The 21,434-nt window shown below is 42.2% G+C and overlaps 1 protein-coding gene across 1 annotated transcript in view; it reads left to right on the top strand.

The window, feature by feature from the left end:
* Nucleotides 1-1,197: 1,197 nt before the first annotated feature.
* The window catches only part of slc43a1a (solute carrier family 43 member 1a), a 32,185-nt gene continuing 11,948 nt past the window's right edge, over nt 1,198-21,434 (top strand). The window contains exons 1-5 of the mRNA XM_020472898.2: nt 1,198-1,351; nt 7,287-7,447; nt 12,645-12,843; nt 14,888-14,943; nt 16,360-16,436. Of these exons, the coding sequence (XP_020328487.1) occupies nt 7,294-7,447; nt 12,645-12,843; nt 14,888-14,943; nt 16,360-16,436 (486 nt within the window). The 5' untranslated portion in view covers nt 1,198-1,351; nt 7,287-7,293. The remainder of the gene's footprint in view (nt 1,352-7,286; nt 7,448-12,644; nt 12,844-14,887; nt 14,944-16,359; nt 16,437-21,434) is intronic.

Below are 21,434 nucleotides of genomic sequence, written 5' to 3' on the forward strand. Positions count from 1 at the left end.
AAATCTTTTTGTATCCAAATCCGGCTTTAAACTTCTTCACAACAGTATCTCGGACCTGCCTGGTGTGTTCCTTGTTCTTCATGATGCTCTCTGCGCTTTTAACGGACCTCTGAGACTATCACAGTGCAGGTGCATTTATACGGAGACTTGATTACACACAGGTGGATTGTATTTATCATCATTAGTCATTTAGGTCAACATTGGATCATTCAGAGATCCTCACTGAACTTCTGGAGAGAGTTTGCTGCACTGAAAGTAAAGGGGCTGAATAATTTTGCACGCCCAATTTTTCAGTTTTTAATTTGTTAAAAAAGTTTGAAATATCCAATAAATGTCGTTCCACTTCATGATTGTGTCCCACTTGTTGTTGATTCTTCACAAAAAAATACAGTTTTATATCTTTATGTTTGAAGCCTGAAATGTGGCAAAAGGTCGCAAAGTTCAAGGGGCCGAATACTTTCGCAAGGCACTGTATGTACCAGTATATAGGGATAGGCCAAGTTGCAGAAAATTGAGGTTGTGGTGGCAGCAGCAGAGAGTTATTTGTGTGTGTAACAGTATAACTTTAGACCGTCCGCTCGCCCATACCCGGGCAGTTTATTTTTTTTTGTGAGTGTAGTGTTAGATAATCGATAATTGTCGATTTTTTTCAAGGAACATATAAGGGATTTATACTCCAGTCTACTAGGAGGCAGTAATGCAATATTTATTGGATGCCAACCGCTGTTAAACCTAATCGAAGTAGAACGAAGAATGTCGTGGCACCGGCAGTGGCAGTTGTTCAACATTGTAACATGACTCACAGATAGAGGTGAACATATGTGAAATGAAACGTATTGAACCCATGTCACCCATTCTAATATATGTATAGTTTTATTATTTTAATTTCGGGGTGTTCATGTCAAGAACTGAACATCGTCTTCCTCTCTCCTCACTCTCACCTTTTCATCATTGCCACTTTCCAGTAGGCTAACCTACAGGTAGCGCGGGTACCCAACATTAGTCCTCGCTGGTAGAGAAAGCCATGCCCCAAAGCACAAATGTGACCAAGTGACAAAGGGGGCGGATGGTTCGGATTCTAGGAAGAGAAAATACTGAGGGAGCGAGTTACGAAGTCAATTTGGAGAGGGAGGGAGAACAAGGAGAGAGGGAGTATACGAAAAAAGTGTACATTATACCGTGCAAGTAACTACACGCGAAGAACACGGGGTAGGCTTGACATAAATCAGAGTCGTAATTTGCTTTAGGAGGGGAAGAGAAGAAATCGAAATCGTAGAGAAGTGTTTCTACAGCTACAAGAAACGTTCTGTCAACGTTGTGTCATTTATTTTTCAAAAGAAAAAGAGCTGAAGTAAGTCATATTTTTTTATTAGAAACTTCAACACATTTTTGTTGACTTTGTATCTAAAAATGACACTAAAAGCTAGTAAGTGCCAAATATACCCACAAAGGCGAGTACCAGATGACGAATGGTTGGTGTTTTAGTTACTTTCAGAGATATATGTGCTTGTTAATGCGTTATTGCAATGATAATAATCGATTTGTTATGTTATATTTTCTTGTTGATGTTTGTTTTGATTACAATAAATATGGAGGTTAATTAGGGCAGGACTATTTTTTAGTAGTGATGTTCAGTTTGCGATTCATTCAAAAAGAACGAATCACTCTTTTTACTGACACGAGGGTCATTATTCATTTTTCCGAGTGACTCGTTCATTTTCGTCGTTCGTTTGACCTGCTGGCCCTTTTGGAATTTAAAACAATTCAAAATTCAACTATAGAATACACATTATATAAGGACAACGGGGTGCAAGTCACACATAGTAGTATAATGAAAATTCGAAGTCTGAGTTCACAGTAACGAGCGTAACGACCACGGAGCGTTCTGACGCGCCAACGACAGGCAGGTAGCTTGTCCTGTGGCTGAAAACCATTGTTTTTGCGAACGAATGGTTATTTTTGAACGGATCTTTTTGGCGCACGTCGCGAATCGCATCGGTGAAAGAGCCGTTCATTTTGTCTCCCAGATTTGCATACTGGTACTACTGGTCTTTTTTGTTTTTGCTCAAAAACGTTTTTCTGGACATAGGTTAAACGATTATTATCTAAAGAGGACGAATCCTCACTGCAGAAACAATACATACTGGGGAGAGCGCATCAATCAGGTCCACACTGTTTTTTTCAGTGTATACAAAAATACATAATTTGGCCTGTTAAACATGTATTTGAACGTGAGCCGGTTCTTTTACATGAACTTTGACAAATGAGCCAGCTCATCGAAGAGACTCGGAATGGCATCACTACTTTAAAGCTAGCTAGCGATTTCGGAAATGACCGTCGCTGGTCGCTACTTTCGTCCACATTGGATTGGGCAATACAGCCAGTGTGATTTTTTTTTTTTTTGGAGGGGGGGCACTCAAACTAGCTAACTAATGTACATATCTAGTTAATGTGATAGAGATGTATAACATTTAACTTGGTTCTGGAGCCTCACTTTTTATGTTAATTTCAGTGTTCAGGTGGGGGGCGTGGCCAATGTCGAACATTTTAGAGACCCTCCTGTTGTTTGCAGTGACAAAATATAGCTGTTTTAAAGACGATTTCCTGCAATTCGACACTTTTTAGCAATGAAATATGCTGTTTTAAAGCTTTCTGAGTGACACAAAATCAATGGGGGCCCCATGCCATGACAAAACTCCTGAATGCATATTTTTTTTTATATATATTTTTTTTTATTCTCCCTGACAGTTTGGCTTTTATTTTGGTAATAGTTCTCAAAGATGATCTTTTAAAAATATATATAGATCCATTATCTTTTCTATATTATTTAGGTCTGGTTTTAAAGCTGCAGTATGTAACTTTGGGGCTATGACCAAATTTACATAGAAAGTGAGTTATAGATCTGTCATTCTCATTGAAAGCAAGTTCTATGTGCGCTATTTCTATGCTTCCCATCCTTAACTTTCGGTTTTGTACACCAGTTTCAAACAGCTGAAAATGCCATATTTCTGGAAATTAAAAATAATTTCACAGCGGTTTAAAAGGTAGAATGATTTTCTACACTTTACCTGCTAGTTTTAACCACATAAACTGAGATTAGGTGAACTATTAGAATTTCAGCAACCAGGAAATGATGGAGAGATTTCTGCATATTTAAAACCAAAAATGTTGATTTATTTTTACTGTTTGGACATAGGTGGCATGAAAAAAACCAATACTTTTCTATGCAGAAAAAAACCCTGCATTTGAAAGAACAATAATATATGAATACATATATATATATATACATATAGAGTCCCATAGGGCGGTGTGCAATTGGCCCAGCGTCGTTCAGGTTTGCCCGGGGTAGGCCGTCATTGCAAATAAGATTTTGTTCTTAACTAGGTAAATAAAGGTTAAATAAATAATTAAGGTCAGCAAGAGTGAACTTCCTTCCTAACAGTGGTGGAAAAAGTATCCAATTTTCATACTTGAGTAAAAGTAGAGACACCTTGTAACGATCGTTGTTGGAAGGATGGTCAGACCAAGATGCAGCGTGGGGTAGGTTAATAATTTTTATTTATGATAACTGGCACAAAACAAGAAAGAGGATCAAACGAAACGTGCAGCTTTGTAGGGCTAAAAAGCAACAATACAAAATCAAGATCCCACAAACAACAGGTGGGAAAAGGTTGGCTAAATATGATCCCCAATCAGAGACAACGATAGACAGCTGCCTCTGATTGGGAACCATACCAGGCCAACATAGAAAATCAAAAACTAGACTACCCACCCTAGTCACACCCTAACCTAATCAAAATGGAGAAATAAAAGGTTCTCTAAGGTCAGGGCGTGACACACCTTCATAGAAAATTACTCAAGTAAAAGTGAAAGTCACCCAGTGAAATACTACTTGAGTAAAAGTCTAAACATATTTGGTTATTTATTATACTTAAGTATCAAAAAGCAGAAGTACACATCATTTCACATTCCTTATATTAAGCAAACCACATGGCATGATTGTCTTGTTTTTTAAATGTATGGATAGCCAGGGGCACACTCCAAAACTCAGACATAATTTACAAACTAAGCATTTGTACTTACTGAGTGAGTCTGCCAGATAAGAGGCAGTAGGGATGACCAGGGATGTTCTCTTGATAAGTGCGTGAATTGGAACATTTTCCTGTCCTCCTAAGCACTCAAAAATGTAACAAGTACTTTTGGGTGTCAGGGAAAATGTATGGAGTAAAAAGTACATTATTTTCTGTAGGAATGTAGTGAAGTAAAGATACCCCCAAAAACTACTTAAGTAGTACTTTAAAGTATTTTTACATTACTGCTTTGTTTTTTGAATGAGAACTGAAAGTAAAGTGTTTTCCCTGACATGTTGTCCTGTTGTCCAGCCCGTGGAGGTTGGTAAACCCAAGTAGAGAGAGCGGGAGAGAGCCAAATTGATTCACGTGATGAGTCACAATAATCAAATACATGGCCTCACTTGTTATAACTAAAGAGAATTAGTTTTAAAAATGCTCTGTAATAATATCCATTTCATAACACTTTGTAATAGGCTACCACACATTGTCCAGAGCTGAGTAAATATCAGGTAGAAGTTAGTTACAGCATTGCATCATTCAGCTGTATCCTAGCTAGGATAGGGTTGTACAGTAGTCTTTCAGTTGAGTGTCAACCGGTCTTTCAGCCAAGTGTTGAATGAATTTGTTGAATGGTGAAGTTAAATCAAAGGCAAGGGGATAGAATTTAGACGTTTTATTTTTGAGTAGTGCACCATCAAGAAAAGGTCTGCATTTCCTACACCACGACAGTCACCCTTCTCCTCTTTCTAACGACGAATGACCCACTCAAGACCAAGGGGAAGGAAGGAGTGATAACAGCACGTAGGGGGAAAAAGAGGTGGGAAATCTTGGTGGTGAGAGATAGGCAGAGGAGGGAAAGTAAGAGACAGACGTGTATAACTCAGTTTGCACACACGGAGATACATCTCGTTCTTATCTAATATAGCACATTGAGCTTTTCCAGGCCCTTTGTCTGTAGTCCTACCGGTATGTGTGTGGAGGGGATTCACTGGAAGTCCAATTCATGTGACAGTGCTGTAGATACTAGGACCTATACTTATCTGATACATACCATCAATCAATCAATTGTATTTATAAAGCCCTTTTTACATCAGCCGATGTCACAAAGTGCTATACAGAAACCCAGCCTAAAACCCCAAACAGCAAGCAATGCAGATGTAGAAGCACGGTGGCTAGGACAAACTCCCTAGAAAGGTCAGAACCTAGGAAGAAACCTAGAGAGGAACCAGGCTATGTGGGGAGGCCAGTCCTCTTCTGGCTGTGCCGGGTGGAGATTATAACAGAACATGGCCAAGATGTTTAAATGTTCATGGATGACCTGCAGGGTCAGATAATAATAATCACAGTGGTTGTAGAGGGTGCAACACGTCAGCACCTCAGGAGTAAATGTCAGTTGGCTTTTCATAGCCGACCATTCAGAGTTAGAGACAGCAGGTAGGGTAGAGAGTTGGTCCAAAACAGCAGGTCCGGGACAAGGTAGCACATCCAGTGAACAGGTCAGGGTTCCATAGCCACAGGCAGAACAGTTTAAACTGGAGCAGCAGCATGACCAGGTGGACTAAGGACAGCAAGGAGTCATCAGGCCAGCTGGTCCTGAGGCATGGTCCTGTAGGACTCAGGTCCTCCGAGAGAGAGAAAGAAAGAGAGAAAAATAGAAAGAATTAGAGGGAGCATACTTAAATTCACACAGGACACCGGATGAGACAGGATAAATACTCCAGATATAACAGACTGGCCCCAGCCCCCCGACACATAAACCAATACTGGAGGTTGAGACAGGAGGGGTCGGGAGGCACTGTGGCCCTGTCCGATGATACCCCCAGACAGGGCCAAACAGGCAGGATATAACCCCACCTACTTTGCAAAAGCACATCCCCCACACCACTAGAGGGATATCAACAGACCACCAACCTACTACCCAATTTAAAGGCAATGCTACCAAATACTAATTGAGTTTATGTACACTTCTGAACCACTGGGAATGTGATGAAAGAAATAAAAGCTGAAATAAATCATTCTCTCAACTTTTATTCTGATATTTCACATTCTTACAATAAAGTGGTGATCCTAACTAACCTAAAACAGGGAATTTTTACTAGGATTAACTGTCAGGAATTGTGAAAAACTAAGTTCAAATGTATTTGGCTAAGGTGTATGTAAACTTCCGACTTCAGCTGTATGTACGGCAGGACCATTGTTGTTTGTGGAGTGTTATTGTCGCTGCCAGTCAATGTCTTCTATTCCCTCGTAATCACAGATAGAACACATTTACAGACATAAGTTGCTAAGTGCCTTTAAAGATGTTTCTCATTGTTGAGAGGGTTAAGGGAGCCGTGTGTGTGTGATTGTGTGTCCAGCATGGGGTGTCAGTTACAAGAGAAATACCCCTCTTCAGATACTTTCTTGGCACAAAGGAGTGCGCTGGACTATGCCTAATCCCATTACACACAGTCACACACACTCCCTCTCTTTCTCCTCCCCACACACACTTTTCTCCCTCTCAGCCATCTCTCAATAAAACACTCTCTGTATGTCCTTCAGACACACATGCCCAGACTACACAGTCACAGACAGGACCCCCTCATAAAGTCTGTTGAATGGATATCCTGTTCACATCTGTCCACGCCCCCCCCCCCCACACACACACTTAGGCTAACTCAAGTCCACTGACACAGACACCACCTCTCACTCTTATATTTCCCACTTCCCCCTCTTTCACTGCACTGTCTTTTTCTCTCAGCTGCTCGCTTAGTCCTTTTTTACAAGTTTGTTAAGGTGATCATGACCGGACAGTTGGCTATTTGATATTGGCTTTTGGTCATGTCAGAGACTGAGGTCACCTGTCTTCTGTTGTGTGTGTATGTGTGTGTATGTGTGTGGTAGAGGCAGACTGGTGTCTCCTCCTGGTTTGAACTAAAATTGCTATTTATTCTGAAAAGGGACCAGGGGGTTTGGTGGGTGATGTTCCATGACCTAGTTTGGTCAGAGCTGTTCTGTTTTTTGAACTCTTTCTGATTCCAGAGAGGTGACTCACTGGATCCTAGCCAGTGTCCCCTTGTCAAAGTGACATGCTGGCCTATAGCTGGAAATGTTTAGTCTAATACTGTACTGTTGGCTGTAACATCTACATGTATTGATTAAACTCTCTCTCTCCTTCTCTCCACTTTTCTACTTTCTCACACACTATCTTTCTCTGCATTTTTTCTCTCTCAGAGCAGCAATGGCGCCCTCTCTCCTCCAGGCCTATAGTAGGCGCTGGTGGATGGCTGTGACGGCGGTGTTGGAGAACCTGCTGTGTTCTGCCGTGCTGCTGGGATGGGGCTCCCTCCTCCTCATGCTGAAGGGCGAGGGCTTCTACTCACACCTCTGCTCAGGTAGGATATACACCAGGGTTTCCGTTAGCCGGTAATAGCCGGCTTTTGGCCGAAAAAAAAAAAATGAAAAGCCAATAAATATACTTGCAGCCAGCCAATTGTCTGGGGAAAAAATCCCATTGAGAAATAATGCATTTTAGCCTATTAATTGATTGAGATACCAGTGGGTGTAGCGCAAGAGCTGCTGATACAGCTGAAACAGATGTTTGTTGCTGCTGTAGGGAAACGTGCTTTAATAAGCCCAATCATTGTGCCACGATTCTAAAGGCAATCACATGTATAACATTTTTTTAAAACGATGGCCATGATTAAAAAGAGCTACCGTTTCTTAACTGGTAATTGAAGCGTGCTTCCCATTCGCCATTCAAGTGCATAGGTGTCACGCCCTGACCATAGAAAGCTGTTTATTCTCTATGTTGGTTGGGGCGTGATAGTGACTAGGGTGGGTCATCTAGGGGAATTTGTATTTCTATGGTGGCCAGATATGGTTCCCAATCAGAGGCAGCTCTTTATCGTTGTCTCTGATTGGGGATCATATTTAGGTAGCCATTTCCTCATTTGTGATTTGTGGGATCTTGTCTACAGTTAGTTACCTGTGTGCACACCAGTAGCGTCACGGTTCGGTTGTATGCGTTTGTTTTGTTTGGTGAGTTTCGGTTAATTAAAATATGTGGTACTCTACGCACGCTGCGCTTTGGTCCAATCATTTCAACGAGTGTGACAATAGGCAACTAGGCAGGCTTCACTGTGTTACACACCACTTTGCAATGAACTACAGGTGGTATGTAGTTAGAAAACAAACTTAATTGTTTGAAACCTGAACATTTTACTTCAAAGTAGCCTAGACAAACTCCAACCAAACTGTGCAAGAGCAATTATTTTATAGACTTAGTGGCCGGGGACTTAAATCAGGGAAACTTAAATCTGTTTAACCTAATTTCTACCAGCATGTTAAATGTGCAACAAGAGGGAAAAAAACTCGAGCCCACCTTTACTCCACACACAGAGATGCATATTAAGCTCTCCCTCACCCTCCATTTGGCAAATCTGACCATAATTCGTTCCTCCTGATTCCTGCTTACAAACAAAAACAAAAGCAGGAAGCACCAGTGACTCGGTCAATAAAAAAGTGGTCAGATGAAGCAGATGCTAAGCTACAGGACTGTTTTGCTAGCACAGACTGGAATTTGTTGCGGGATTCTTCCCGATGGCATTGAGGAGTACACCACATCAGTCACTGTCTTTATCAATAAGTGCATCAATGACGTCGTCCCCACAGTGACTGTACGTACATACCCCGACCAGAAGCCATGGATTACAGGCAACATCCGCACTGAGCTAAAGGGTAGAGCTGCTGCTTTCAAGGTGCCGGACTCTAACCCAGAAGCTTATAAGAAATCCTGATATGCCCTCAGACAAGCCACCAAACAGGATAAAGCATCAATACAGGACTAAGATCGAATCGTACTACACCAGCTACGACACTCATCGGATGTGGCAGGGCTCGCAAACTATTACAGACTAAAAAGGGAAGCACAGCCGCAAGCTGCCCAGTGACACGAGCCTGCCAGACAAGCTAAATTACTTCTATGCTTGCGTCGAGGCAAGTAACACTGAAACATGCATGAGAGCATCAGCTGTTCCAAATGACTGTGTGATTACACTCTCCGTAGCCGATGTGAGTAAGACCTTTAAACAGGTCAACATTCACAAGGCAGCAGGGCCAGACGGATTACCAGGACATGCATTCCGAGCATGCGCTGACCAACTGGCAAGTGTCTTAACTGACATTTTCAACCTCTACCTGTCTGAGTCTGTAATACCAACATGTTTCAAGCAGAACACTATAGTCCATGTGCCCAAGAACACTAAAGTAACCTGCCTAAATGACTGCCGACCTGTAGCACTCAGGTCTGTAGCCATGAAGTGCTTTGAAAGGCTGGTCCACACCATTATCCCAGAAACCCTAGGCCTAGACACACTCCAATTAGCATACCGCCCCAACAGATCCACAGATGATGCAATCTCTACTGCACTCCACACTGCCCTTTCCCACCTGTACAAAAAGGAACACCTATGTGAGAATGCTATTCATTGACTATAGCTCAGTGTTCAACACCATAGTGCCCTCAAAGCTCATCACAAAGCTCAGGACCCTGGGACTAAACACTTCCCTCCTCAACTTGATCCTGGACTTCCTGACGGGCCGCCCGCAGGGGGTAAGGGTAGATAACAACACATCCACAACGCTGATCCTCAACACGGTGGCCCCTCAGGGGTGCTTGCTCAGTCCCCTCTTGTACTCCCTGTTCACTCATGGCTGCATGGCCAGGGACGACTCCAACATCATCATTAAGTTTGCTGATGACACAACAGTGGTAGGCCTGATCACGTACAACAATGAGACGGCCTAAAGAGAGGAGGTCAGAGACCTGGCCGGGTGGTGCCAGGACAACAACCTCTCCCTCAATGTGATCAAGACAAAGGAGATGATTGTGGACTACAGGAAAAGGAGGACCGAGCACACCCCCATTCTCATCAACGGGGCTGTAGTGGAGCAGGTTGAGAGCTTCGAGTGCCTTGGTGTCCACATCACCAACAAACTATCATGGTCCAAGCACACCAAGACAGTAATGAAGAGGGCATGACAAAACATACTCCCCCTCAGGAGACTGAAATGTTTTGGCATGGGTCCTCAGATGCTCAAAAAGTTCTACAGCTGCACCATCGAGAGCATCACTGCCTGTTATGGCAACTGCTCGGCCTCCGACCGCAAGGCACTACACAGGCTAGGGCGTACGGCCGAGTACATCACTGGGGCCAAGCTTCCTGCCATCCAGGACCTCAATACCAGGCGGTGTCAGAGGAAGGCCCTTAAATTGTCAAAGACTCCAGCCACCCTAGTCATAGACTGTTCTCTCTGCCACTACATGGCAAGTGGTACCGGAGTGCCAAGTCTAGGTCCAAAAGGCTTCTCAACAGCTTTGACCCCCAAGCCATAAGACTCCTAAACAGGTAATTAAATGGCACCCAGACTGTTTGCACTGCTCCCCCCCCCCCCTCTTTGACGCTGCTGCTATTCTCTGTTTATTATCTATGCATAGTCACGTTAAATCTACCTACATGTACAAATTACCTCAATTACCTCCTCGACCAACATGTGACCCCGCCCATTGACTCTGTACCGGTACCCCCTGTATATAGCCTCGCTATTGTTATTTTATTGCTGCTCTTGAATAATTTGAAACTTTTATTTCTTATTTTATACTTACCTATTAATCTATTTGGTATTTGCCACGCGCTCTGCCCAAATTGCGGACCCTTCCGACTCTAGGCTATGAGATTTAAAACAATCTACAGTTGTTTTTAAAGAAGCTAATAATCCTCTTTGGCCAAATCATTCTTTCTGATCTAGTAGCCTATTTTAAATGATTTATTTATGTATCGACAGGAGTCCAATTAGGCTGTATATATTTGGCTATTTCGTTCCATTTACTTCCCATAGCCTTATGGAAGCTTATGTATTCTAACATCGGAATTCGGTAAGAATGACAGATGCTGTTGCATCCGAGTTGCATGTTCTGTTAAGATAATTTACCATAAACTAAATGTGATTTCTGTCATTCTGAGAACCGTGGGTGGACGCCCTAATCAGGTTACGCAACCAATAGATACATTTCTTAAATGACGGGTAAATTAAAATGTTGCCAGTCAAATGTCCAGCGCAACATTTTCCTAATGGAAACCCAGATCCACAAACATACACTATCAGAGGAGGAAGACTTACATACACAGAGGAGGAAGACATCCAGTGCATTCAAAGTATTCAGACCCCTTGACTTTTTCCACATATTGTTACGTTACAGCCTTATTCTAAAATTGATTAAATAGTTTTTTCCCCTTATCAATCTACACGCAATACCCCATAATGGCAAAGCAAAAACAGGTTTTTAGAAATGTTTGCAAATGTATTACAAATATAAAACTGAAATATCACATCTACATAAGTATTCAGGCCCTTTACTCAGTGCTTTGTTGAAGCACCTTTGGCAGTGATTACAGCCTCAAGTCTTGGGTAGATATTACAAGCTTGGCACACCTGTACTTGGGGAGTTTCTCCCATTCTTCTCTGTATATCCTCTCAAGCTCTGTCAGGTTGGACAGATATTTGGGTTCAAGTGCCTGGGCCACTCAAGGACATTCCCGAGGCTTGTCCCAAAGCCACACCTGCGTTGACTTGGCTGTGTGCTTAGGGTTGTTGTCCTGTTGGAAGGTGAACCTTCGGCCAAGTCTGAGGTCCTGAGCGCTCTGGAGAAGGTTTTCATCAAGGATCTCTCTGTGCTTTGCTCTGTTCATCTTTCCCTCGATCCTGTCTCCTAGTCTCCAGGTCCTTGCTGCTGAAGCAACATGATGCTGCCACCACCATGCTTCACCGTAGGGATGGTGCCAGGTTTCCTCCAGACTTGACACTTGGCATTCAGGCCAAATAATTCAATCTTGGTTTTATCAAACCAGAGAATCTTGTTTCTCATGGTCTGAGAGTCTTAAGATGTCTTTTGGCAAACTCCAAGCTTGCTGTCATGTACCTTTTACTGAGGAGTGGCTTCCGTCTGGCCACTCTACCATAAAGGCCTGATTGGTGGAGTGCTGCAGAGATGGTTTAACACAGATGAACTCCAATCAATTTGCAGAAACATCTCAAGGATGATACATGGAAATGGGATGCACCTGAGCTCAATTTCAATTCTCATAGCAAAGGTCTGAATACTTATGTAAGTAAGGTTTTTTATTTTTAATCTATACACAATACCCCATAATGACAAAGTGAAAACAGGTTTTTAGACATTTTTGTACATGTATTAATGAGAAGAAGAAAAAATTGATCCATTTTAGAATAAGTCTGTAACGTAACAAAATGTGGAAAAGGTCAAGGGGTCTGAATACTTTCCGAATGCACGCCACAGGATGTTGGTGGCACCTCAATTGGGGAGGACGGGCTCGTGGTAATAGCTGGAGCGGAATGGTATTAAATACATCAAACACATGGTTTGATGCTGCTCTATTCCAGACATTATTATGAGCCGTCCTCCCCTCAGCAGCCTCCACTAATGCATGCTGTTCCTCATGCACGCATACACTCTTCCTCAGCATAAACTGCTATCAGGGATGAGCGGTAACCTTTCCATCTCTCCCATAGAGAACGACACGATGGCCCACTTGCTGGTGATGGGCAACCTGACTTCCTGGGAGAGTGGTATCTGGGTGAGCTGTGTGGACCAGGAGGAGATGCTCAACCTGGGCTTCACCATCGGCTCCTTCCTCCTCAGCGCTGCCACCCTGCCCCTGGGCATCCTCATGGACAAGTACGGCCCGCGCCCACTACGCCTTCTCGGCAGGTAATTATATAACATTATAAACTGAGTGGTTCAAGCCCTGAATGCTGATTGGCTGACAACCGTGGTATACCAGACCGAATATCACGGGTATGACAAAACACTTTGTTTTCCTGCTCTAATTACATTGGTAACCAGTTTATAATAGCAATAAGGCACCTCGGGGGTTTGTGGTGTATCGCCAATATACCACAGCTAGTATCCAGGTACTCTACGTTGCATTGTTGCCTATGAACAGCCCTTAGCCATGGTATATTGGCCATTTACCACACCCCTTCATGCCTTATTGGTTAATTAACTAGTGGTTAGTACCAATAGCGATAATTCAATATGATATCGATATCATTTGATATTCATATGAGCAAGGCATATAGGGATATCCGTTTATCCTTGGTGTTAACGTACACTATTCTGTAAAAGAGTACACGTTACTGTTGGAGCGGCAGAGGTCTCCGGAGGTCTAAACCAGTTTGAATACAATGGGGAGCCCATTGATGTCCATCAGCAGGCAGTTAAGTATGCTTAAATGTAAAATGTCTCGAGGTTAGAGAAGCTGGCCAGTAACCAGAGGGTTGCCGACTCGAACCCCGAGTTGCCTGCTGTGAAATCTGCAGGGAGTGAGCCGGCAGCCGGAGGATTACCGAGTTCAATATCTTGTATACTATCTAACGCTGTTGTGCTCTTGAGCAAGGCACTTTACCCCTAAGTGCTCCAGGGCCGCTGCTTGACAATAAAGCAAGTATTGTATGGTATTGTTCCTGCAAGCACAAGAGCCTTTCACAGGTTCTCAATTTAGCATACTTTTACTGCCTGCTGATGAGCCATCAACAGACTTCCCATTGTATTCAAACTGTTTTGGTAGGTTAGGCCCCCGGAACATTCACACCTGGCCTAATGGAAAATCAGCAAGCAGTTGTCAGATCTTTGCAAAGCCATGAAAGTTATTAATTCAAACCGAGATTTTCCATATCAGTGGCCATCATGAATATTAACGATTGTCGAAACGAGTCATATAGCTCTAATTGAATAGTTTTTACATTTGAGTAATTTAGCTCAACACTCTTAACCGCTAGGCAGTCCCCCCCCCAAAAAAATCGAAATGGGAAATAGTGGTAAAGCCCAAAAAGTTAATGTCAGACTGCTTAAAGGCAGAGGAAGTCAGATTATGCCAGATCACATACCCAGGGCGGGTGGAGGGGCATTTAGTCTTTCGTGTCTCCTCAGTGAACATGGGTGGGGCTGTGTGTGTGTGTGTTTGTCTTTGTGTGTGTGTGTGTGTGTGTGTGTGTGTGTGTGTGTGTGTGTGTTTAAGGGAGTGGTTCTCAACTGATTTTGCCTTGGGACCCAAATTGAACACGGTTGTCTCAGTAGCGATCCAATATTGGCATTGCAATTTTTTGGGCCAAAAAGCAATCTGGAAAACAGTTTTTAATGCTTTATTGATATTTATTGTACCAATTATATGACAAGGGAACAACAGTCACACCTTTTTCATTGTCAATAATTCCATTCGGCCCATATTCTCGAAGAAGAATGTTAAGCTCACTAAAATCAACAAAATCTGCTAAATGGCACTGCTAATAACTATATTGAAAATACTGTGATTGAAAAAAAGGTTCATTATCATTTCTAAACACTTTATACCTGGTTTGAGTCATTTAAATTCAGACTGGAGTATTCGCCACCCATTGAAAACCTCCCACCAGGTGAGAATCGCTGGTTTAAAGTACACGTGTCAATGTGTTCCCGTATGTGTGTGTTTTAGGTTTAGCATAGGGGAGGTTTGAGTAATGAGGAATGTGTGACAGACAAAAGAGGTGTGTGAATGCTGTAATGACAGACACATGGCTCGAGGAGAACCTCTGCCTCGTTGGAATCTCTTCCGGCAAAAAAGGGAGAGAAAGAGAGAGAGAGATTTGACTGGTACACCTCTCTCATCTCCCTCCTTGTCTTGAAATGTACCGTTGTTATCTGCTAATGAATGTATAATAATGTATTTTTTTTAGGTCTGGATGTCCATCTAAAAATGAAACTTCCTTTTTTGCAGTTTTTGTTTTGGTCTCTCTTGTGCCATGATGTCAATATCAGCGTACGATCCTCATCGTAAGTCACAGACATTATCCCCAACACAGGCACGCACAAACACAGACCCACACACACACACACGCTGCCACTTGTCGATACCTGTAGACCAGGAGTCTCCAACAGGTCGAGCACAAGCTACCAGTAACTCACAGCCCACCTATGAGTAGCTCTCCAATCAATTCTGAAAGTACATGCATTTTTTTCACAAGTTCCATCTCAAACTGTCATAAACATAAAGCTCCCAGCTACTATCCAATCAAAGCATTATCCCAACCCCGGTTAGCCACAATATCTGCCAATTAATTTCCGCCAATATTGCCCCTGTCTGTCTGTTTGGTGTGCGTAGCCAGCTATTTTGTGTGTAGCCAGTTAGTGATGCTAATGATAACCGTCTTGTGGGTAGACAGAAAGACATTCCCCCCAAAACATTTTCAATTAAAGGGAAAATCTACTCAAAAATGATATTTTGGTATTTTAGTCCACAGTTGATACTGTCCCAAAATGTTTTCCATGTCAGCAGTCAAGTTTTCAACATACTGGACTTTCAAGAAGCAAAGTGTCACCGGGGTGAACTTTCCCTTTAAATGTTAACAGAAAAATAGGCTTAGCTGACAGAACTACATTATTTGTATCAATTGAGTGGCGATTTGTTTGCAAACTGCCATGGCGTGCTGCAGCAGTAGGCCTAACAGGAGAAACATCGCTCGACTGACACATTCCTCTGTTGCTAGATGCGCAATGAGGAATTACACAAAATAATTTAAATTTGATGGTTTTTTCCCCAGACCTCACAAATAGTCTTCTGATGTGATTTAAGCATGGGCATGGACTCAGAACAAGGAAAATAAAACTGAGAAAACTGAATTCAGGAAAATGTAAAACATTATTATATGTGGGCCCCTTAGTTTGTTTATTAACCATTATTTTACCAAGTATATTAACAGAAAACACCAAGGACCCAGGGAAGAGTAGCAGGGGAGAAGAGGAGAAGAACATGCCTATTTGAATGCTATAAAAAAAATGTGTAGCTTGCGACATGTTAGATTTTGTTAAAGTAGCTCTCATGCTAGAATAGTTTGGAGACCCCTGCTGTGGACTATACACATATTTATACACCTAGTCAACAGTGTTTAAAGAAATAATCGACTCAAACTATATGTTGGTATTTGTTTCATTAGTCCACATTTGCCCCTAAATGTTTTGCATGTCAGCAGTCAAGTTTTCAAGAAATGTGACTTTCAAGAAGCAAAGTGTAACTTGCAAAACACGTCATCATCATGATGTCACATTACTTGAAAATTGTATATATTTAAAACACACTGACATGCAAAACATTTTGTGACTGTATCAACAGTGGATTAATGAAAAAATACCAAAATATTGTTTTTTTTGTGGATTATTTCTTTACCTCTATCTCATTTTCTCCCTCTCCAGGGCTCTCTGCTCTCATCTTTCTGGCACTCTCCTTCAACGGCTTCGGAGGAATCTGCTTGACCTTCACCTCCCTCACGGTGAGACACACACACACACACACACACACACACACACACACACACACACACACACACACACACACACACACACACACACACACACACACACACACACAGAGAGAGAGACTAGTGACACCTCTAGTCCATCTGGTCTAAGTTTGTCAAACACGACAGTCAATATTTGCTCTATTCAAGTGGTTGATAAAACAGCAAATCCTCACATCTGTTTACCTCGGATCAAAAAATCAGCAAACACGGTTGTCCTTGAAGACCTCGATTACTGGATGTTGGCTTCCCATGTCACTGAAAAACCAATATCATTCAGTTTTGTCCTGTTTGTATGATGAGCCAACAAGGTGTTTTTGCGGCACAGAGGAATTTCCCCGGTATTGATTGAGTAATATGGGGTGGTTAGCGTCATAGACCTGAGAGGACAGTGTGTTGTTTCTGGAAGGTAGTTGTTTATGTGTGTGTGCACGTCATATGACATGAGTTACCTTGCCTGTGTTAGTCTGGGGCCACCTGTGTGTGTGTTATAATTACTGTACAGTAGGCCTGTGTTACCATACACTACCTTTCAAATGTTTGGGGTCACTTAGAAATGTCCTTGTTTTTGAAAGAAAAGCATTTTTTTTTTTTAACCAGTGAAATAACATCAAATTGATCAGAAATACAGTGTAGACATTGTTAATGTTGTAAATGACTATTGCAGCTGGAAACGGCTGCTTTTTAATGGAATATCTACATAGGCATACAGAGGCCCATTATCAGCAACCATCACTCCTGTGTTCCAATGGCATGTTGTGTTAGCTAATCCAAGTTTATCATTTTAAAAGGCTAATTGATCATTAGAAAACCATTTTGCAATTGTTAGCACAGCTAAAAACTGTTGTTCTGATTAAAGAAGCAATAAAACTGGCCTTCTTTAGACTTGTTGAGTATCTGGAGCATCAGCATTTGTGGGTTAAATTACAGGCTCAAAATGGCCAGAAACAAAGAACTTTCTTCTGAAACTCAGCCTATTCTTGTTCTGAGAAAAGAAGGCTATTCCATGCGAGAAATTGCCAAGAAACTGAAGATCTCATACAACGCTGTGTACTACTCCCTTCACAGAACAGCGCAAACTGTCTCTAACCAGAATAGAAAGAGGACTGGGGGGCCTTGGTGCACAACTGAGCAAAAGGATAAGTACATTAGTGTCTAGTTTGAGAAAGAGATGCCTCACAAGTCCTCAACTGGCAGCTTCATTAAATAGTACCAGCAAAACACCAGTCTCAGCGTCAACAGTGAAGAGGCGACTCCAGGATGCTGGCCTTCTAGGCAAAGTTGCAAAGAAAAAGCCATATCTCAGACTGGCCAATAAAAATACAAGATTAAGATGGGCAAAAGAACACAGACACTGGACAGATGAAGATTGGAAAAAAGTGTTATGGACAGACGAATCTAAGAAGAAGTGAGAAGTGCTGGACGCCATCTGTCAAGCATGGTGGAGGCAATGTGATGGTCTGCAGGTGCTTTGGTGGTGGTAAAGTGGGAGATTTGTACAGGGTAAAAGGGATCTTGAAGAAGGAAGGCTATCACTCCATTTTGCAACGCCATGCCATACCCTGTGGATGGCGCTTAATTGGAGCCAATTTCCTCCTACAACAGGACAATGACCCAAAGCACAGCTCCAAACAATGCAAGAACTATTTAGGGAAGAAGCAGTCAGCTGGTATTCTGTCTATAATGGAGTGGCCAGCACAGTCACCGGATCTCAATCCTATTGAGCTGTTGTAGGAGCAGCTTGACCGTATGGTACGTAAGAAGTGACCATCAAGCCAATCCAATTTGTGGGATGTGCTTCAGGAAGCATGGGGTGAAATCTCTTCAGATTACCTCAACAAATTGACAACTAGAATGCCAAAGGTCTGCAATGCTGTAATTGCTGAAAATGTCGGATTCTTTGATGAAAGCAAAGTTTGAAGGACACAATTATCATTTAAATTAAAAATCATTATTTATAACCTTGTCAACGTCTTGACTACATTTCCTATTCATTTTGCAACTAATTTCATGTATGTTTTCATGGACAACAAGGACATTTCTAAGTGACCCCAAACGTTTGAAAGGTAGTGGATGTTAGTCACCAACAGGTTTTGAGGGAGGGTAGCTTTTAGTGTTTATGGATGTGAAATTGTTTACGTGGTGTGAGTGTGTGTGTGTGGGTATTTTGGTGCCTGAGTTGCACATGCCTTTTCCCAGATGGAAATTGTCCCACTTGTGCCTCCACCAATCACAAGTCCTGACTCGTCACACACCCACCTTTACCCAAAACACACAAGGGCACACTCACCCTCTCTCTACCCCCCTTCCTCCCTCTCCCTCTTTCCGCAGTTCTTATCTTACTCTCTCTGTTCTAGCTGATATTAGTCAGCTGGAAAAATCCAAAAACAAACACGGAACTGCCTCGATCCCATGTGTGTGTCCTCACACAGAAACCCCCAGAAACACTAGGGGAACACATAGACAAAATCACAATGCAGACTGAGAGAGGTCTAGTCAGGTACTGTTGACCCCAGGCAATCCTGTAACCTCTGACCTTTCTCCTGGCTTTAGACAGACCAGTTTTAAGCAACCTCTTCGTGTAGGTATATTTACTGTAACACTCAATCCAAAACATTCACACACCCCTTCAATCACGCTCACAAATGAATACCTGCTGCATGCTGTCACACACGTCAAACGACAGTTCGTCCTTTCGCTCTCTGTTGTACACACAACCCTAGTGCCTCCCACATAGTTTGCCACAAACTCTAATAAACCCAGGGAGAATGCGCACACACTGTTCGGCATGAGTTGTGTCCTCCTGCCACCCTACCCCTTCTCAGTGGCATGGCTTTATATATATATATATATATACATACACACACACACACACACACACACACACACACACACACACACACACACACACACACTTAATTGACATTCACTCCTCTCCATTTGTCTCTCTGACCCCGGTCTATGATGAGTCTGTTCCCCAACTGGGCTGGGCTGGACCAGCGTGGACCGGGTTTCATAAGGGTGTTGTTAGAACTTATGTCAGCACTGGGGCACAAGGACACACGCAGACATAGACAGCCCTTCTCTTTGAGTGGTTGTAGTGGCAACACTGCCCATGTTGTTGTGGTTGTAATGTTTTAGTCCTGATGAGGGAGGTCACTTCAGTTTGGTTTGTTGAACAAACTCTCCATTCTATCCTTATGCCATTGTTTTTCTAGTCGAGCCCAGGGGATTGCCATTCAACATTTAACGCTTAGCTCTGTTTTATTGTGAACTTTACAGTTGAAACCTACATTGGATTCAGACCACATATTCTCAGCATTGTGGGTAGATAGATGTCATGTCATGCGGCTTGATTTAGGACATTCAATTTATTTCAAGACATTCAATTGATTTAGGGACATTCAATTTATTTAGGGACATTAGATTTATTTAGGGACATTAGATTGTAAAGGTACACTGCTTGCTTGCTTGTAAAGTTTCACTTTTCTATTTCAAATGCAGACACCTTGTTCTACCAACCTCCGTCAGAGTTTTGGTTGACAGATACTGTAGATGTTGAAGGGGTGATATTAGGTTATGGTTAACCCTATAACCTTGTGGGAATTGGCTTTTATTGATAGGGTGAAATTGAAATGTTTATTACAGAATAAATATGAAAAGGGCATGCCGGTCGGATGCCGAGCAGTTGCCATACCAGGCGGTTGCATCACTGCCTGGTATGGCAACTGCTCGGCATCCGACTGCAAGGCGCTACAGAGGGTAATGTGCACGGCCCAGTACATCACTGGGACCAAGCTTCCTGCCACCCAGGACCTATATACCAGGCAGTGTCAGAGTAAGGACCTAAAAACGTAACAGTTAATCAAATGGCTACCCCGACTATTTGCATTGACCCAATCCCCCACCCCCTGTTTTTATTTTTACGTTGCTGCTACTCTCTGTTTATCATCTATTCATAGTCATTTTATCCATACTTACATGTACATATTACCTTGAAAAACCTGTACCCCCACACATTGACTCGTTACCAGTGCCCCCTGTATATTTTATTATAAAATGGATTTTAAAAATACAGTTGAAGTCGGAAGTTTACATATACTTAGGTTGGAGTCATTAAAACTAATTTTCAACCACTCCACAAATGTCTTGTTAACAAACTATAGTTTTGGCAAGTCGGTTAGGACATCTACTTTGTGCATGACACAATAACTTTTTCCAACAATTGTTAACAGACAGATTATTTCACTTATAATTCACTGTACCACAATTCAAGTAGGTCAGAAGTTTACATACACTAAGTTGACTGTGCCTTTAAACAGCTTGGAAAATTCCAGAAAATGAAGTCATGCCTTTAGAAGCTTCTGATAGGATAATTGACATCTTTTGAGTCAATTGGAGTTGTACCTGTAGATGTACAGTGCCTTGCGAAAGTATTCGGCCCCCTTGAACTTTGCGACCTTTTGCCACATTTCAGGCTTCAAACATAAAGATATAAAACTGTATTTTTTTGTGAAGAATCAACAACAAGTGGGACAAAATCATGAAGTGGAACGACATTTATTGGATATTTCAAACTTTTTTAACAAATCAAAAACTGAAAAATTGGGCGTGCAAAATTATTCAGCCCCCTTAAGTTAATACTTTGTAGCGCCACCTTTTGCTGCGATTACAGCTGTAAGTCGCTTGGGGTATGTCTCTATCAGTTTTGCACATCGAGAAACTGACATTTTTTCCCATTCCTCCTTGCAAAACAGCTCGAGCTCAGTGAGGTTGGATGGAGAGCATTTGTGAACAGCAGTTTTCAGTTCTTTCCACAGATTCTCGATTGGATTCAGGTCTGGACTTTGACTTGGCCATTCTAACACCTGGATATGTTTATTTTTGAACCATTCCATTGTAGATTTTGCTTTATGTTTTGGATCATTGTCTTGTTGGAAGACAAATCTCCGTCCCAGTCTCAGGTCTTTT

This window comes from Oncorhynchus kisutch, linkage group LG19 (assembly GCF_002021735.2).
Source record: "Oncorhynchus kisutch isolate 150728-3 linkage group LG19, Okis_V2, whole genome shotgun sequence".
Classification (NCBI taxonomy): Eukaryota; Metazoa; Chordata; class Actinopteri; order Salmoniformes; family Salmonidae; genus Oncorhynchus; species Oncorhynchus kisutch.